Below are 19,878 nucleotides of genomic sequence, written 5' to 3'. Positions count from 1 at the left end.
ATTTAATACATTTTTTTTAAAAAAACCACTTTTGTGAACGTACGTCCATCGTTTCCTTCTGTAGCCACACTTTCCCCCCAAATCTGCAAGTCCTAATATAATGGCTGCTCGCAGTCTTTCCCATGAGTGGCGGTTGTGGCCTGACACTGTGCCTCCTCTCTCGCCCGGACGCACAGCGCCATTTTAGAATGTTTTCCCGTCCTCTCCGGCTGCTGTGGAGGCTCATGGGAATGCGTTCCAGAAGTCCGTTCGACTTCCAAAACGTTCGGGAACCAAGGCGCTGCTTCCGATTGGCTGCAGGAAGCTCCTGCAGCCAATCAGAAGCCGTGTCGGACATTCGGGTTCCAAAGAATGTTTGCAGACCGGAACACTCACTTCCGGGTTTGTGGTGTTCGGGAGATGAAATGTTCAAGTCGCAAGGCGTTTGACTTCCGAGGTACGACTGTACACTGGTGGCTCCTATCTCCTCTGATGTGATAGGTGGCTCTGCCCTTAGGGATGCTTGAGGAATCCAAACTCTGCAAATTCCTACATGAAATTTCCTACACCTTTTGGACTGATGCGCAGATAAGTACTTTGCTAACCGCCAGATCTCAATGCAGTGCAGTTACTGGCAATTAAAAATGTTGCCAATGTACCCAACTCCTTTCAAGAGCAAAAGCACATTTAAATTATGCATTCTGAGGTAAACGATGCCTGTAGATAATCTATTAAAGTACATCTTAAATACACATTTTGAGATTAACACCCGCACACCCGCCACCAAAATTGCAGTTTAATGCAGAAAGGGGATTGAATAGCATTTCCCCCCTTCTCATTCATGAAAGCCTTCCTTGAAGTGATTTCGCAGTAAAGAATAAGTACAATTAAAAAACATCCACCAAGGAAAAACAACGACAGCCACATGGTGAGTAAATTGTGGGTGAAAAAGGAGGCCTCGTCCATGACAGCTCCAGAGTCCACTGAGGTCCAGCTCCGAAGGCCTTCTGGCGGTTCCCTCGCTGAGAGAAGCCAAGTTACAGGGAACCAGGCAGAGGGCCTTCTCGGTAGTGGTGCCCGCCCTGTGGAACGCCCTCCCACCAGATGTCAAAGAGAACAACTACCAGACTTTTAGAAGACATCTGAAGGCAGCCCTGTTTAGGGAAGCTTTTAATGTTTAATAGACTATGTATTTTAATATTTTGTTGGAAGCTGCCCAGAGTGGCTGGGGAAACCCAGCCAGATGGGAGGGGTATAAATAATAAATTATTATTATTACTATAACATGAGAACGGGCCTTTTTGGTAGTGGCTCCCATCTGTGGAATGCTCTCCCCGGTGAGCTTCACCTGGCGCCTTCATTATAAGCCTTTGAGAGCCAGACAAAAACATTCCTTTTTAACAAGGCCTTTGGCCAATGAACATCCGATGCCCTTTTAAAATGCATTGGCAGTGTTACTGGGTTTTTTGTTTTTCTTTTGATTGTGCGTTTCGCGTTTCTGTGTTTGGATTATATCCCGCGAACCACCCTGAGACCTGCGGGTATAGGGCGGTATACAAATTTAAATGATGATGATGGGACCTACAGACTGGAAAAAGACAATTCACCCACCCCCACACCGTTTTTCAGTTTTGTCCTCCCCCTTCCCCACTTATATGTGATTTTGATTTTTTGAGGAATGGGAAAAATTACAGACACCGCTGAATTTTAAATACAGGGCTTGCTTTATTCGTCATAAGGATGCGGAAGTCACTCTGGAGGACACAGCAAGCACCCTTCACACTTTGACCTGATTCTGGGCAGCTGGGAGAGAGAGAGCCCTGCTTCTCTTTGCGCCTCGGCCGGACTCTGCCTTCCCTTGCTTCTTGTTCCTGCCACTCCTGGACGTGGCTTGGCTGCCTTTTTTCTTGGCGGCTTCCTTGGTCTTCCGGCCTCTCATCTTGGGCTGGTACTTCTTGACGATGTTGGGGTTGACCTTGAAGAAGCCTGTGGCTCCCTTCCCTTTCACTTGCCAGAGTTGCCCTTTGGACACCATGTTGTTGATGGACCTCATGAAGTAGTGCTTCTTCTCCTCCATGTCATAGCCCATGTCGGTCACGGTCTTCTGGAGAGACTGCAGGGAAAGCCCAGTCTTTCTCCGGCAGGTGGCCACGGCTGTAAATATCAGCAAGGAAAGGTGGGTGGTGGGTGGCTTAGGCACAGCGGCTCTCGTTGGATTGCGGTCGGAAGCAGTCCTTGCCCCAGGAGTTCTTCTGCCTCTCTGCAAGGAAGGATCCAGAGAAGAAGGGTCCTCAGAGGAACCCGAGGATTGCATGTTTGGGGAAACATCAGATTCTTCAGTGTCTTCTGGAGCTGAGTCTCCATTGATTGAGCCTGTTTCAGATGCATCAGCTGAAGGAACATCCGCAAATTCTTTTGACTCCATCATATTGCTCAGAAACTGCCTTCTGTTTGACCCCCTTCTTCTTGTTTCTGGGTGGATAGTTCTGTCGGTTCTAAAGTCAACGGGGGTGTTGCTTTTTGTCTTTCTCTCTTGGTCTATATTGTCCACACGTGTCTACCACGTCTGTCAATTAACGTAAACGGGTTTGGAGATTTTGTGGCTCCGAATATCTTGTCACATTCACAACTTGACTCGCCCGCGCGCTCACCCAATCCTTGCTGCGATACTGGGGGGTTCCTGAATAAACAGTTATCTCTTTTCAACCTCTCTCAACAGTACTTTTGAGTTTGCTTGCCTTGGTGGGTAGAGGATTTCAAGTTGATGGTGCTCAGCTGCAAGGCAAATCAATCCTGTCCATCTCTCAGGCACAATTTGAGTATTTAGGTCCAGCCAGTTGCCATGGGAACAAAGCTGGGTGCTCTGTGATGTCAGCTTAGTGTTCTATGATGCCACAAGGATACTGCCTGAGGTTTTGCATCACATGCCTGCCTCTTCCACTTAATGGTTTGCTATTTTCTTTTAAAAAACACACACATTGAACTCAACAAATTAACTCAACAAATGAGAGTAGTAGTAGTAGTAGTAATAATAATAATAATAATAATAATAATAATAATAATAATAATAATATTTGTACCCCATCCATCTGACTGGGGTTGCCCCAGCCACTCTGAGCAGCTTCCAGCATATATAAAAACACAATAAAACATCAAACATTAACAACTTCTCAATACCGGGCTGCCTTCAGATGCCTTCTAAAAGTTGTATAGTTACTCATCTTGACATCTGATGGGAGGGCATTCCACAGGGCGGGCGCCACTACTGCCCTCTGCCTGGTTCCCTATAATCTCACAGTGAGGGAGCAGCCAGAAGGCCCTCGGAGCTGGACCTCAGTGTCCACATGTCAGCTGAGTGATGGAGAGAATATGTAGCACAGAAAAGGGCCCAGGCTCAGTCTCCAGGTAAGCAGGGCCACAATAAGACTCCCACCTTGGCTGTTGGAGGGGTGCTGCAAGTTAAAGTCCGATACATTTCATGCATCATCATAAAGCCAGGTCAATTGGTCCTTGTGCCCCGTGATTTTTATTACTATTACCACATTTATAGCCATGGCCGGCCCAAGACATTTTGGCGCCTGAGGAGGACCACAAAATGGCACCTCCCTCCCTGCCAGGGAAGAAGGGCTTAAGGAAGATCTACATCAGGAACAAAAGGGGACTAAATATCTACATTGGGATCTGCTGACCCTATGGATCCTGCCACCTGAGGCGGTTACCTCACCTTGCCTCAAGGGTGGGTTGGCCCTGTTTATATCTCACTTCTCCTTCTCAGTCATGTACAGTGGTATCTTGGTTCTCAAACACCTTGGTACTCAAGCAACTTGGAACCCAAACACTGCAAACCCGGAAGTAAGTGTTCCGGTTTGCGAACTTTTTTCGGAAGCTGAACGTGCTCCGTTTTGAGTGTTACGCTTCCGATTTGAGTGCCACACTTCCGTTTTAAGTGTTACGCTGAGGTCTGTTTTGCTCTTTATTTTGCATTTTTCTTGTTTTTGCAGCTCTTTTTTGTTTTGTTTTTGTGACTGTGTGGAACCCAGTTCAGCTACTGATTGATTGGTTGATTGTGTGACTGCAGTACATTGCTTTCATTTTATGGATCAACGGTCTCGTTAGATAGTAAAATTCATGTTAAATTGCCGTTTTAGGGGTTGTTTTTAATTGTCTGGAATGGATTAATCCATTCTGCATTATTTTCTACGGGAAAGTGCGCCTTGGTTTTGGAATGCTTTGGCTTTGGAACGGACTTCCAGAATATATTAAATTTGAGAACCAAGGTACCATTGTACATGGTTCCCTCACTCCCCATTTTATTCCTGCATCAATCCTGTGGGGATAATACCATTTCTTTTCTTCCTCAGCATCCAAATGGTGCATCACCACACAATCCATGACAACACTGAGGAGCTGAGGGAGATGGCCAGCACCCGAGACGTTCCCAGGCCCCTCTCCACCATGCCCATGTTCAACGTCCGCACGGGCGAGAGGACCAATCCCATGAGAAGCGCCCGCTTTGACACTGCCCAGGTGCCTCTCATCCTGGCTCAGCAGTGAACGTTTGTCAGGTGAGTTCCTCCACAGCCACTGCAGAGGCATAGAGCTGAATGGGGCCTTGAATGCCTGGGAACAGGCATGTTCAGTAGGGTTATAACATTTTTTTTACAACCTTGTGTTCCTGTAGCTTAGTTAGACGCACTTTGGCCTAAAAACAATGGAATGAACTGTCATTTCCAAATTGTTTGAAAAAAAGATTTCACCGCAAAATCAATAAATTTATTTTTGCATATGTAACTATATACAGTGGTACCTTTGGTCCCGAACAAGTCAGCTCCCGAACGCCGCAAACCCAGAAGTGAGTCTTTCGGTTTGCGAACGTTTCTCGGGAGCCAAATGTCCAACGCGGCTTCCGATTGACTGCAGAAAGCTCCTGCAGCCGATCAGAAGCTGCGCTTTGGTTTTCAAACGGTTCCAGGAATCGAACAGACTCCCGGAATAGATTAAGTTTGACAACCAAGGTACCACTGAAGTGTATTCTGTAATGCGCACAGAATGTATTATAATACAGGAAAAACAGAGACTGCAAAGTTGATGATACTTGTGCTTTGTACATTGTACATCATTGCAAAGTTTATAATGCTTTGTACATTGTACATCATTTCTCACTGCTTAGAATAAATTGAGGTTGCAGTTTGTCTTAGTTTCTGCCTCAAGCACCATAAAGTTCCCGCATCACTTTTGATTGCGCGTTCTGCACACTGATTACTTCTTGGTATCTGGAGTACGGATGGCTCCTGCTTCCAGTGATTCTCCAATACAGTTTCAGGAAGTTCCAGACAGCTGTAAAAGTCCTAAACAGTTCCATAAATTTTTTAAAATTGCTAATACTTATGAGTAGCTATGTTACATATATGGTGATTCCAACTTTTCATTTTGGGGTGACCTTTTTTTCGCAACTGAGAAGAATTAGTCCCCTTTTCAGTGTTTCTAAGCAAAAGTTTGTCCCTTTATGATACAGGGAAGAGGTGCGTGTGTTTTTTTTAAGTCAAAAAGTTATAATGCTAGTGCTCAGTCAAGACAGGATTTATGTATATTCATAACATGTATGTATTAATGTTGAGTTATTTTAATAATAAAAAAACCCTTTCCTTTTTGCAGGGGAGGGGAGCCTTTTTATTTATTTCTTTTTTGCAAGTACAAAGACACAGAAACATAGCTGTCAACGTTTCCCTTTTTTTAAAGGGAAATTTCCTTATTCTGAATAGGATTCCTCACAAGAAATGGGAAAAGTTGACAGCTATGCACAGAAACCTTCTGGTGGATGAGTGACCCCTCTTGTAGTCTGTTCCCTCTTCTCAGTAATAGAAGCCAATGAAATGCATGTGGCATTAAACTCCCCCCTCCTCCTTCCCCCCAACAGGTCAAATCCTGCGAGGCTGTGGAGAATGTCCCCACCAAAGACTTCTCTCAATATTGAGGCAACTTCTCTCGAAACTTGGGAGAGTGGATTTTGCTTTCCTGCTTGTTTCCACTTTGATAATGGTGGGAACTGGGATAATGGTGGAAATTCGGTAACTCTGTGCACATGTTTGTAGGGTTAAGCATTTTGACTCCCGGGGCAATGTTGTTTTTGTGTTTTTGCTACATATCCAAGTGGTGGGTGGGTAGTTCAGAGCTACTAGTGCCAGGCATTGTGGGTACATAACCTTGGTCACAGAACTACAGTGCCCAGAGTTCTGTGAGTAACATCACAACAAGACCTCTTTGAGCCCATAGAGTGACTGCGATCAAAGAGTCCTTTGATTACCATTTTGCACCTTGTAGTGATAAAAGGTTGAACACCCTTCTTTGTATTGTTTTTATTTATTTTATTTTATTATTTTATTTATTTACCTTCACTTGCATGGTTAATATCATGACGATGTAACACAGCAAGATAGAACAGATAATACAGGCTGTGTGAAGCCTGGCAAATGGAGGGTTAATCCAGACAAGACAGGGGTGCACCTTGGCTAGAAAGAAAGGATGTAGCTCAGGGGTAGAGCATCTGCTTTCTGCAGCAAGTCCCAGGTTTGATTCTAGACATCTCCAGTCAGGGCTGAAAATATCACCTACCTAAAACACCCGACAGGGACGCGGGTGGCGCTGTGGGTTAAACCACTGAGCCTCTTGGGCTTGCTGATCAGAAGCTCGGCGGTTCAAATCCCTACGACGGGGTGAGCTCCCGTTGCTCTGTCCCAGCTCCTGCCAACCTAGCAGTTCAAAAGCACACCAGTGCAAGTAGATAAATAGGTATCACTGCAGCAGGAAGGTAAACGGCATTTCTGTGTGCTCTGGTTTCTGTTGCGCCAGGAGCAGTTTTGTCATGCTGGCCACATGACCTGGAAAGCTGTCTGTGGACAAACACCAGCTCCCTCGGCCTGAAAGCGAGATGATCGCCGTAACCCCGTAGTCGACTTTGGCTGGAGTTAACCGTCCAGGGGTCCTTTACCTTTTTTTTTTTTACTGTACCCACTTCAGCATGGACCTATTAATGAATATAATAAATCTCCCACAACCCCTTAGCACATGCTGTGTCCTTGCACATCCTACTCTCTCATTTCACACAGAGAAATCCTCAATACCTCATATTCTGAGAATACCCAGCTAGGAATGGGAGAGAAATTTGGTTCAGTTCACATTTAAAGGCAAACATACATAAATCACACAACACTGGACATTAGGTGACCTGAAGCATCCTTCGGAATTCACTGTTGTCTGGATTTTGCCGTGCAGTTCTCCAGCCAGGTAATGAGTAAAGAAAATGCACATACGCAGAAATGTATGATTATCGAAACTGACATAACAAATTGCATTACATTAGGGGAAATTGCTTGCAAAAACGTGCATGAAATTGTATTGACATGTGTGTATATGGAGAAATTTGCACTAAGATGCTGATTAATTTTCACGATGACTTTTTTTTAAAAAAAAACGAATAAAAACTGATGTGGCAGGGTGGAGAATTGAGTTTAAGATGGAAAAATGAAAAACAAAGAGAATCCAAAATGGACATATTCACCCAATCCTACTTCCTGCTCTGTACAAAGATAACCTCAACACCTTTGACTGCCACATGCTCACAGACACCCCGAGCTATAGATTCAAATGTTCTGCACCCCTGGTTCACACAGTATGTTGCAGCTGGACAACAGAAACTGTCAAATAGAACATTATAGAAGCCCCTTGTCTTCAAAGAGTACAGGTCCAACCCCCCTTGGTTTTTAAGTCCTAAAATGACAACTCAGGCAAAATTACCTGCTTTGTACTGGAAGAGGTGAGATCTGTATATGTCAGCTTTCACAATTCACAGAACGCTTCATGAGTTGGCACCCAATAAAAATATTTTACAGTTTTGTACTTTAAATATGACACTCTTGTTAAAAGACAAATACTTCTTTCTTTCTTTCTTTCTTTCTTTCTTTCTTTCTTTCTTTCTTTCTTCTCTCTCTCTCTCTCTCTCTCTCTCTCTCTCTCTCTCTCTCTCTCACACACACACACACACACACACACACACACACTATACCTACCTTTGCACTACCACCAAACTAAATAATAACCTTTCATTGTTAACAGACGCACTGTGATGCCACAACAAGTCAACTCTGAACAGTGATTAAAGCAATATTTTTTAAAAAGTCTAATTGGTGCTTTTAAGTCTTTAGTTCTGGGAGGAATCAAGAGGCATCTGAAGAACAACAACCTACAAATTTAATGCCATGGCAGAGTGTCCCAGGATTATTCTCTTCCTCCTCCATCTCCCGAAAGTATTGACTCTCTTTTTAGCCTGCAGCCAGAAAAAAATGCAAGCCAGGTTTTTCTTTCCTTTTCTGGTTCACTGGCTACCAAGGACCATAACATGAAAGCACATAATCCACGAAAAAGCAACATGTTCCTATCCTCCTCTCCATTCCATTCAGTTGCAGAAAAGTGGAGGAGTCTCCATAGCCCACAATACGGAACACAGCTTTTCTGTCTAGCTGTCGTCTGCTCAGAGCAAACGGGTTTTTGCAGATCTTCAGCATGCTTCAAGCTCTACCTGGGGAAAGAAACAGATTCTAAGCTTGATCTCCCAGATATATGTGTGGTTGTGGTAGCTGCTGATTGGCCAGTTTCTGTGACATCACCAGAGGAGCATTCCCTGCCTCCGAATCTGTGGAGCAGCCGTGTGAAAAGTTTGATTTAATAAGGCAAATATGAAGGCGCATACTGTACATCTCATATACCTTGCACCTTGATTCTGAAGCTAGGAGGAGAAATGGATAAATGCATGAACAAAACACAAAGGCGGTCCTTTTTGCAGCAAAGCCTCATCATTTCACGATCATTTCCCATTCTGTAAAATCCATTTTCTGTCAAACGGAGCACAGATTTTGCTGCACAGCAAGCATTGCCTGAGTTCTGAAGGAGCAAATTCAGAGTATGCTGCAAAGATACCCCACCCCCGGTCCAAGTTGAAGGGCCTCCGGAAAACTCGGCACAGAAGCTTCATTGTAAATGAATAGTTGGAGCATTATGCAGACTCTGTTGTAGTTTTCCTGTCCTAAGAAAGCATCATTGCTAAGAGGGCATTTCAGATCAGTCTTAATATTGATGATGGATACATTTATGGGCAGTGGGTGTTTCGGGGCTAGTCTACATGTAGTTAGGGTCATCTTGAACAGACCCTCTGAGTGTCCCTATTTTCCAGGGATGTCCCTGATTTAGAGAAACCATCCCGGTTTCTGATTTGATCCTGGAATGACTCACTTTCCCTTAAAAGGTAAAGGGACCCCTGACCATTAGGTCCAGTCGTGACCGACTCTGGGGTTGCGGCGCTCATCTCGCTTTATTGGCCGAGGGAGCCGGCATACAGCTTCTGGGTCATGTGGCCAGCATGACTAAGCCACTTCTGGCGAACCAGAGCAGCGCATGGAAACGCCGTTTACCTTCTCGCCAGAGCGGTACCTATTTATCTACCTGCACTTTGACGTGCTTTCGAACTGCTAGGTTGGCAGTAGCAGGGACCGAGCAACAGGAGCTCACCCTGTTGCGGGGATTCGAACTGCCGATGTTCTAGGCTCTGTGCTTTAACCCACAGTGCCACCCATGTCCCTACCCTAAGGAGTCTCAAAGTGGCTAACAATCTCGTTTCCCTTCCTCCCCCCCCAACAAACACTCTGTGAGGCGAGTGAGGCTGAGAGATTTCATAGATGTGTGACTAGCCCAAGGTCACCCAGCAGCTGCATGTGGCTACATTTTAGGGTAGTGATAAAGCGGAATATCAAATCCAAACTTTTCTTCTTCGATGATGTAAGTAATAGGCCCCGCCTGCTAGCCTGCTCCCTAAAATATCACTGGTTTGCTCATTTCTATATATAGGGTACCTACATTTTGCATGGACTGGTTGCCTGGCAACATGTGCAAATGGCTTTAGATACCTATGACGTCCATAAATTATGATAGAGCATATATTCAACACACACAAAAGTGACAATTTGTTGTCGACAAAGGACAGCTGGACATATAAAGGGCCCCATTACCTTCAGTAGCTTAGGGCCTCATCCAACCTAAATCCGGCCCTGCGATGGGCAAGTGGTCTGACACTGTATAAGATAGCGACACAGCAACATCAAGGCAGAAACTGCCGAGACTGGTTGTCACCCCACTCCATTTGGGCCTTGGGGTTTCCCAGACAGATGTTGTTTTGAAAACGCTCCATCCATCCTTTGTGTTTCCAAAAGCTTCTTATTCATGAGCAGCCATCCGAGCGGCTGTGCTTTTTCCGCCTTCACAACCAGGCCTCTTTGGAAGGGGGCAAAATATCCACCGTGCGCATGTTTGTGCATGATGCCCTTGCTGTGCGTTTCCCCCTTTGACAAAGCACCCTTTGATGCAAAGAGCCCCTCTTCTCGCTAGCTCCTGAATGAGGACCATTGAACGCCGTTCAGCTTTCCTGGCATGTGGGGAGAAGACGCCAGCTCTCGTGTTTGGTGAGGGAGGAGGAGGAGGGTTCTCTCCCCCCTCACACAACCTTCTCCCTCTCCTGTTTAGAGCATCAGGTAAGCAAAAGGAATGGGACGCTCCGTCCGGTTTGCAAAGATCTCAGAAATGCTGAGTACATAAGAGAGCTGGTAGGGTGTTGGAGAGATGGGCTACTGGTGCATATCTGACATAATGGAATAGGAGACCAGAGGCAAGGATGGTTTCTGGACAATGGATAAGAGGAAGAAGAAACCCAAGGAAGAAAGAAAGGCTGGTGGATGTTGAGGTGAAGCAATGAGACTGCGAAGCTTGTTCCTTCTGGCTTTGAGCATCTGCAGACAGGGTCCCACCGCTTTGCATGTGCCTCCACAGCTCAGCCTTGAAATCTCTTTTCAGTGCCACGGATAAGTGCTTCTGAGCATGCACAGAGTGCCTTTTATTCTCCCACGCCCACAACATCTCTCCCACACCGTTTGGATCATTGGCACGAGGCTTCAAGGGTAAGATAGCATTGGCCGCTAGGCAAACTCAAGCTCCGGCGTTTCACCCTCATAAATCACACTTTGCAAGAATGTATTGCAGGAGGGGAAGGTGACCATTGTGGTGTTGGGGCTTCCTTTTTTGAAAAATGGAACTGATGTTTTGTTTGTGGGAGGGGAGATGGGCTTTTGGTTTCTGGAATTTGTTCAGCTTCCTTTAAAAGAAAGGTGTTCTCCGGTTCATAGAGAAGAGTGTGTGGGGAGGGAAATATATGAGGGGAGAAATGTGGGTGTGAAAAAGAAATTTTGAGGGTGGAATATTTTGCTAAGTATGCAGTTTTTATATGTTTCTTTGTCCTGAATTCATTGCCACTCTTTTATGAAGCAGAATGGTTGGGTGGTGGGTTGGCTGTTTGCTTGTTTCTCTGGGGGTTTTGAGATGGTGGAGAGGGAGGGTTAAAAGAGAAATTTCACGGGGGCTGGAAACCAGCAGGGAATTCCTGCGGGGGCAAATGTCTGAGGTGAAATATCTGGAGACAGGGAGGGAAAAAAATGAATCAAAATTAATCTGTCGAATTGAGGATGAGGGTGGCAGCCAGGAGGACAGGTGTGGTGCGTTTTTGCTGGGAGGAGTGTGACCCACGAAGTGACAATAGGCATTTTTCTTCGCAGGGACCTAAAATGATGAGCGCTTTACCTGCTTAAGTTTGTTTTTTTCCATCTCTCTGTGTTAAAACATATGGGAGCCAGGCGGTTAGAAGTTGCCGAGCCTAATAGCAGCATTGGGTGGGGCAGGGGACATATTGACCAGTTCTAGAAGAAGTTGTGGAGTGGGAGGAAATAACCAGGCATACAAGGAGAGAGCGAGTATGAGACAGGACCATGCAAAGGGAGAAGTTGTCAGAAGAACTAAGCGAAGGAACAAAACTCAGATTCCTTTCCCTCAGGCTACAGCGTACCCACACTGCGAATGTCAATTGGTGGGGCTCTCAGTGAGAAATGCAGGGACACGTTTCTCCCCAAAGCAAGGATCCTGTGGCCTTCAAGATCTTGCCAGACTACAAGTCCCACCATTTCTGACCAGGGGCTGATGGGACTTGGAAGTCCAGGAAGATATGGAGGGCCTGGGCTCCACTTCCGTGACAGAAAATTATCTCAATGCCCTCACACAACTGTGTCCCCCTTGGTTCCTTGAGGAAAGCCATGACAGTTAACAACAGGGCATTTTTTAATCTAGCCAGAACTCGCCGGAACTCAGTTCTGGCACCCTTCAGATGGGCGCCATTACAAGACAACAAGGGAGGTTTCATGGTGAGTTCCGGCACCTCTTTTTCTAGAAAAAAAAAATTAGCACTGGTTAGTAATGATAATTTCCCAAAGCGGCTCATGTTTGAAATGTTAGGCACACCAGTAAAAGTGCAGGAAGCCTTTGCCCCGTTCTCCCAACCGATGCCCTGGCCTTGCGTGACAGAAAAAGTCCGAAGAACAACCGGTGTGTTGGATCATTTCACATGCTTTATTTCAGCAGTCAAAATAATTAAAAACATCTCAAATTATTATACATATACAAAATAGGTACAGAATCTTCGGCCGCTCACACTCCCTACAACATCTGCCTCTTGTGAGAAAGAGAGGAATTATGGGTTTTTTGCTTGAGTCGGAAACGCAACGAAAGACAGAAAGTGGAAGAAGGGGGAGGGGGAGAAAAAGAGAGATGAGGGGTGATGTTGGCAGAGCTGAAGAGAAAGAGGTGGATAAGAAAGGGAAGAATGAATCAGCAGCGAGGGAGGGCGATGTGTTTGCTTGTGGGATGGGATGAAAGATGGAAGAAAGAGAGAAAAAGAGAGAAAGGTGGTGATGGGGGGAAGAACTGAGGCAATGGGGGAGAAAATACAAGCCAAAAGAGAATCCACCTGCTTTACAAGAGAAAGACAGAAACTGCTGAGACCTTGATCCCTTGTAGCAATGTTTGATTTATTTTTTTCCTCATCCTCGATTTTTTTAATTATTATTTTTGCTTGTTAAAAAAGAAATAGCACCTTTTGAAAGAAAAAATTCACAAGTATCTCTGGGCAGCAAGGCATCCAGTTTGCTTTCCCCCTCCAATAATCTCATTTCTATAGCACCAAATGGCCCCCTTTTCAGCAAAGCTGTGCTCGGGGCGAGGTTTTTCTAGGTTTCGTCACCTCAAAAAAAAAAAAAAAGTTCATGGGACCTGAAATTTATTAACATAGCAGACTAAAAAAAAAGAAATATGAAAGACACAGGTAGCACCTTTATCTAAACCTGAAACTCTGCCCAGTTTCTTCGCCCCCCCCTCCATGCAAGCTGATGCTAGTATTAAAAAAAAAGACCCCAAAACTACCCCAAAGAACTTGAAAAAGACAATGGTGAGGTAGCCATCCATACAACAATAATATACATTTAAACATTACATTTTCTCTGCTTTCTGGTATTATTGGCCATTTTTTTCCTTCAGTTGCTCACCGACAAAATACTTAAAGCTCTTAAACCTGTCTTTTCCCCCCCTCTACCTGATGTCTCTGAGAGGGAGAGGCACTATCACCTGTTCTTTTCCTTCAAACAGGTTTCTGTTTCGAAAAACCACTCAGTGCCACACCTTTTTTTATAATAACTTTGCCAAATTTATCCCTGTTGCCGACTGAACAAAACTGAAAAAACGTACATTTAAAATGGCTGAAAGAATCATCTTTTCAGTGGCATTGCTCTGAGTAAAAATAAAAAAGAGAGAGAAAGATAAATCTCTTTCTATCAGGTACCGGCAGAGAAAGATGGTCTATGGGTAGATTTTGGGATTTATTTATTATTACAGCTCTGGGCTGAGAGGAGGGGAGGTTATTTTTGATGGGCTTGTGATGGGCAGGTTCTACCACTAAGTTTAGTATTGCTCTGATTGCTGCCAGGAAGAAAAAAACACACACCAGATTTTCATACAGATGTATTTCAGGTGTTGCTTGGTTTTGACTGATTTTGTCATTTTGTATGGTTTTTATATATGTATTTTTGGAATGTACAAACATTGGTCCCACAATATTACTTGATCTTTTTTTTTTTAAAGAAGAAGATAAAATCAAACCATTCTGTCTTTGGGGATTTTAATAATAATAATAAAGTCAAGCAAGTGGATGCACTTCCTTAATTATTTTTGAAAAGTCATTTATTTTTATTTTTTTGGTTTAATGCTTTTTTTGTTTTTTTTTAACGGAAACAAAAATAGTTTTAGAGATGATGGATAGAAAAAGACACAAATTCAAGTCCATGTGAAATTTCCTTCTTTTTTGGCTGTTTTTTATTTTATTTTTTAAACTGTCAGGTTTCCTTTTGGGTTTACAAGAAGCAGACTGGTCCAATCTCAAAGCCGAATTCCTGGTCTCTGCCACCAATGTCCATGGGAGCCACATCAATGATGGGCAACCGGGAAGTTTTTGTTGTCTTGTATTCGATGACTGTCTTGTCCCAACTGCCAGTGTGACGCTGCAGAGGGAGGGAAAAACCAGAATTTAGAAATCAGAATTTTGTTTTTGGCTCCATAGACTTTTGAAGCTTCCCTCCCCACATCCGACCTGAACTTTCTCCCTGGTCAACTGTGCTCCTAAAAGCTGGCTCCTGCCTTCCCCACCCTGGATGCCCATTGTGCCACTGGAACACATAATTAATCTGGCATTTAGAACTTCAGGGATTCAGGGCACTGTGAGAGAAGAGGCGGAACCAACATAGAAGTTGGAGGATATGTTATGGTCCATCTTCTGCATGACCAGAATCCAGGTCCTTAAGTCCAGAGGAAGCCACCATGAATAGCCAGGGGGAGCAGTCACACCATCTGATCTACCACTGTCTTCTGATGGATTTAAGCTACTCTGGACTCAGCCATCTGGACGCTCTCTTGCCTTGAAGGCCTTTTTGGCTCAAAAAGCAGGATGTGCCTTCAAATGGAAATACTAAAATGTCCAAGAGTCTGTCCCCAATACAGATGCCAAGACCACAAGCAAGTAGGGACCGCTATACTAAGCGTGATACACCTATGCAGGTTCTGAGGATTTATTATAGCAGCAGTATGGAGACTGCGGCCTTCCAGATATTATTGGACTGTAACTCCCATCACTCCTGAGCACTGGCCATGGAGCTGATGGGAACTGAAGTCCGACAAACTTCTGGTGGGCCACAGCTTCCCCGCCCTGAGATCTTTCAGAGGGTTCTGCTGCTGAATAGGGCTATTCCATCCCTCATCTGCCACGCTTCAGCACTGAAAAGCACCCAGTGTATGTGTTTCCAAACATAGATAGGAATCACAGCACCAAGACGTCAACCTGCAGTCCTCAGCCAGACCTGCCTACCCCTATTTCCCCCTGCCTCTGGCCATTCTTACATATGGCGTTTGTTTTTATATGGATTGTCTCCCAGTTCCAAAGCATGGTTTTAGCAGGAGGTATAGAGGGTGAACACCCCTGCCAGCTGCGAGTAAAACACTGCAGCTTATGCACAAGGTCTCCAGTCTGAGAGAGAGAGAATCTATTGTACCCCCCACCCCTCACTGCTACATCTAAAGACCCAATCGCTCACCGTGCAACCATCCTTGGGGACTCCATAGACGAAGCGGCTGTTGCCCTCTGCTCTGATCTCGATCTCGTTGGAGCCTTGGAGGAGCAGAGCGTTCTGCAGGTTGCCGGTCTCTGCGTTCATGTAAGCCACGCTGTTCTTGCAGTGGTAGGTGATGTTCTGGGAAGCTTCAGTGGACATCAACCGCAGGAAGGTCAGTTGAATGGAAACGTCAGCTGGGTCGGATCCCTCGCCACCATATTCGAACTGTCATTGGAGACAGAGGGAAGGAGGAAGCAAGGAATTGGTTAGCGCTCGCGTCATGTCCTCTAGGAACCCCACCCCCTGCTACATCTAGGAATCTAACCATTCCTTTGCTTTCTCTTCATGCTCAGAGGGCCGAGGCAGGAAGTAATGCAGTAATGAGCAAAGCCAGATAAGCTGACTGCTGCTTTAAGGAGCCAAAATCCAGCTTGGAAACAAATGAGATGTAGAGAGATAGATGAGGCAACAGGTATACATTCTCCTTGACAGACTGCTTTTCCAAGTTGTACCATCTGCAGCTTCTTTGAGCTAGACTACTCCAGCATGCTAAGTCAAGGGACCTTTGAGCCCAGCTGAACCTCTGGAATATATCACTTGAAAATTGGCTATGCTTGCTTTTAACCAATGATCTTCCCCTCTCCCTTTTGCTTCCAAGTATCATAGAGTTGGAAGTGATTTGAGGAGCCATCAAGCCCAACTTCCTGCAAGCACCAGGAATTGTACTCCAAGGTGCCTTGGTCAACATAAATTCCCTCCTTCCTGTCCATTTTTCATCCATTGTGTTCAACATCCTTGGATAAAGGTTAGAAGTGACATCAAGCCACCATCCAGGTCCTTCTTCTGCCTTGTGAATCAAGCCCATTCCAACGAAGCCCAATGATGCCCAGGCCTCCCTAGGCAACCATTTCCAGGGCTCTTCCGCCTTTTACAGCTAAAGGCCCTTTCTCAATGGGCAACTTAATCTTTCTGGTTACAATCTGAGCATTAAGGTGATTATCTATTCTCAGTCTTTTCATCCTCTTGCTAAACAGTCCCAAAGCTTCCATTGAAACAACCAAGCAGTCACCAGGTTCTTCTGCCTGTTACATTCTTTCCGCACATGGAATTCATGTGGAATTTGTTTCCATTCTAGTTCAGCAGGTGACTTGGAGGAAACCTGACCCTGAAATAACTCTCTCCGGTCCGAGCTTGGAATAAGGGATTGGCAGTCCCAGCTAAGCCACTTGCTGGTTAACTGTCGCTGCCTCACCGATTCCTGGTCTCACCTGGAAGCCATCGGACATGCTTTCGCCGAACCAGACGTGCTTCTTCTCCTTGGGGTTCTTGCTGGTGTACCATTTCTTCTGGGGGATGGTGGGCTGAGAAGCTTGGACACAAGTCTCTCCAGTCTCCATGTTACAGTAGACCTTGATGGCATCCAGGTTGCAGCCTTGGTTGGGGTCAATCCAGTACTCGCCTGGTGAGGAATGGGGTCAAGTGAATGGGGATGATGGAGAACGGATCACAGGAGCAAAACAAAACATCAATTTACACCAACCTGATCTAAAAGGGGACTGGCCAACCATTTGCCCCCTCCTGCTTCTTCCCATCTCACAGATCTCACCCTCCATGCAATGAGTTCTCAGACTTGCCCAAGTGGGTCAGGAAAATATCTGCCCAAGCCTTACTCCATATAAGACGAGGAGGCAAACAGTTAAAAACAAAAGAATAGAACTACATATGTATGGCTGAGATGGACTTCAGAGAGCCAGGGAATAGGAGGAGGTGGATGTGTGTTATATAAAATAGATGGTTGCCCCATCACTTCCCAGCATTAATTATCTACACAAGAAATGACATTCTGCTTCCTAAGCATATTTTTTTTTGTAGGAGAAGGGAGAGGGGTCAGAGAAGAGCCTGGGCTGGAGCTAGAAGCTCTACAGCAACTTAGAAGGCCCACTTCACCCTTTAGGACCTAAGTAAATGCAAGTCACATTCTGCAGATAGAAGCTACTTGGGAGAATTAATCGTTCTGCTTGACTCAAGCATGTTATTTAGGGAAGAGGCTGTGAGAAAAGGCACCCAAATCACTGCCCAGTCAGCTCCGGTGGAAAATCCATTCCTGGCCCAGAACCTGAGAAAACAACTATATGCTTGGCTGTGCAAACAATCCCCAAGTGAAAGAGAAAGGTCAACATGGCAGAGAAGAGAGGGGAAGTGAGAAGATTGATATACGGGGAAGGAAAGAGCGGGGCAGAGCCATTCTGCCAACGGACGTGGTCCAGAAAAAAGGAGAATTCGTGGCATTTAAGAGATGCACCTGAGAATTGTTTCCCCCCGACTGTACTCACCACTCTTCCAGTCTCCGTGGCACATCTTCAGGTCGCGGCAAGTGCGGGCTGGGTTCTTACGGGTTCCGTCAGGGCTGCGGATGTTCTCAATCTGCATGGACAGGCTCTTGAGGGTAGTGTCTACTTCCAGGTCACGGTCACGCATCACGTTTGCATCGTCAGCTCTGTAGTAGCGGCCACCGTCGTGAGCTTTCTCCTGAGGAGGCTGGGGCAGGAAGCTGAAGTCAAAGCCGCCGCTGGGTGGGCCTGGGGGACCAGGTGGTCCAGGAGGTCCGGGAGGACCCTGGAGAAGGAAAAGAAGAAGAGTTGGAGACAAAGATCTCATCTACCCATTGTGCTGTTAACTATGAGCTGTGTACAGTGAGAAGGAATACGTACAGCAGGACCAACATCACCAGTGCGACCACGGGGACCAGGTGGGCCAATGGGGCCGGGAAGACCATTCAGACCGTCTTTGCCAGCGGCACCGGAAGAACCAGGGGGACCCTGTCAGGAAGGCAGAACAAAAATGTACCATGAGTGAAGCTTTTGTTGTTAACATGAATGCAGCAGCAGCAGCAGCAGCAACAACAGGTGCATAGAAGGACTGAAGTCTAGCAATAATAGCTAATAGCTAAAATGCTGCGCTTTACAGCCCAATCCATACTTACTCTTGGACCAGCAGGACCAGAAGCACCAGAGGGACCTTGTTCACCAGGAGAGCCCTGCACAAAAGAAAAAAATTGTCAGTTTTGATGATCATCTGGGGGAAAACAGGTTTATTTAAATGGGAGAAAATGCAGTCCTGTTCAGTAACAGAGAGGAAGTATCAATCTAGCTTCTCTCAATCTCACATGTGTTCCTTCATCAATCTACTCTTCCAAGTGGCAACGGGAACTAATAGGTTCACTCAGTACAAAATAAAATAAATAAAATAAAATAAAATGATATCTATGCTGCCATATGTCTGGATTTCCCCAGACATTACTCAGATTTCAAAGGTGGAATTGAGGTCAGGGAGGAAATTCCAAAAGGCAGAGCTTTGTCCTAGATCTTAGGCAAGTCAATAGAAAAATCGCTTGGGGGGGGGGGTCCTGGTTTTTACTTCTTGAAATATGGCAACCCTTTTTTTTTTTTTTTTTTAAAGATTTCATTCAGTACAATGGAAACTGGGTATATCTCAAATGGAAGCCTTTCAGCAATTAGATTTCTAGGTCTTGGGTGGAAAGAAGGATAGGCAATATTTTTGTGGCATATTTTTCATATGCCTTGCCTATGCTCGTCACAACTACTGGGTAGCATACTGTATTCGCATTTGGGACCAGGAAGAAATGTGTATCAAATGCAGATTGCTTTGGGCTGTGTGGAGATCTAAATACATCTTCTCCAATCTTGCCACTGTGTAATTAAGAGGGCTGCGTTAACGAGGGACCCAAAGGAAGCCATAGCAATCTAAGGCCTCCATCTTTAAAGTTCTTATTTCTTTGCCGCTAAGGTAGGCCCAAGCCTGCCTTGGCCATTGCTCAGTGACAACAACTATACACAGAGTGACAGCTGAGGCCCACAGCTGCTTTCGACCACATGGCAGGCTCAAAGCCTTTCTGGACGGAGGAATGCGTGGAACAAATGGGGATGTGCATGAACGCAGGCAAGCACTTATTTGCAAAATGCATGGTGTGACAAAACTGACGTCTGTAAGGGGAAGGGAAAAGAATACATATGGGTAGCTGAAGAAATTTAGGAACAAAATTGTTGCTCGTTAGCCTGCCCTCTGTCTCTAAAAGTTGGAAAACTGGAATTACAAGTTTTGATTAAGTAAGTTGGTGCAATAGGAGATCTGGATGGAATTGTAAACGGAAGCCGATTAATGGGTGAGGGCTTTGGGGACTCCTTCAAGGCCCTGCTGCCTTACCCTTTCTTTCCTCCACCCCCAATGTTTCATCGAAAAGGTATCCAAAGGTGGAATTTCCTTGCAGAAAGCGACGGTAGCTTTTGCTCATTAAATGATT

At 45.3% G+C, this 19,878-nt stretch overlaps 2 protein-coding genes across 3 annotated transcripts in view; one reads left to right on the top strand and one right to left on the bottom strand.

Annotated features, from left to right (window-relative positions):
• The window catches only part of SGCA (sarcoglycan alpha), a 24,053-nt gene extending 17,734 nt beyond the window's left edge, over positions 1 to 6,319 (top strand). The window contains exons 9-10 of the mRNA XM_053361216.1: positions 4,341 to 4,544; positions 5,897 to 6,319. Of these exons, the coding sequence (XP_053217191.1) occupies positions 4,341 to 4,533 (193 nt within the window). The 3' untranslated portion in view covers positions 4,534 to 4,544; positions 5,897 to 6,319. The remainder of the gene's footprint in view (positions 1 to 4,340; positions 4,545 to 5,896) is intronic.
• A 6,134-nt stretch (positions 6,320 to 12,453) lies between these two features.
• The window catches only part of COL1A1 (collagen type I alpha 1 chain), a 45,934-nt gene continuing 38,509 nt past the window's right edge, over positions 12,454 to 19,878 (bottom strand). For both annotated transcript variants that reach the window (XM_053361207.1, XM_053361208.1), the window contains 6 exons: positions 18,541 to 18,594; positions 18,269 to 18,376; positions 17,891 to 18,173; positions 16,826 to 17,016; positions 15,540 to 15,782; positions 12,454 to 14,453 (listed from right to left, as the gene is read on the bottom strand). In XM_053361207.1, coding sequence (XP_053217182.1) covers positions 14,307 to 14,453; positions 15,540 to 15,782; positions 16,826 to 17,016; positions 17,891 to 18,173; positions 18,269 to 18,376; positions 18,541 to 18,594 — 1,026 coding nt within the window. In that variant the 3' untranslated portion in view covers positions 12,454 to 14,306. The remainder of the gene's footprint in view (positions 14,454 to 15,539; positions 15,783 to 16,825; positions 17,017 to 17,890; positions 18,174 to 18,268; positions 18,377 to 18,540; positions 18,595 to 19,878) is intronic.

Source organism: Podarcis raffonei, chromosome 13 (assembly GCF_027172205.1).
Source record: "Podarcis raffonei isolate rPodRaf1 chromosome 13, rPodRaf1.pri, whole genome shotgun sequence".
Taxonomy (NCBI): Eukaryota; Metazoa; Chordata; class Lepidosauria; order Squamata; family Lacertidae; genus Podarcis; species Podarcis raffonei.
This window is presented reverse-complemented; position numbering and strand designations above follow the sequence as displayed.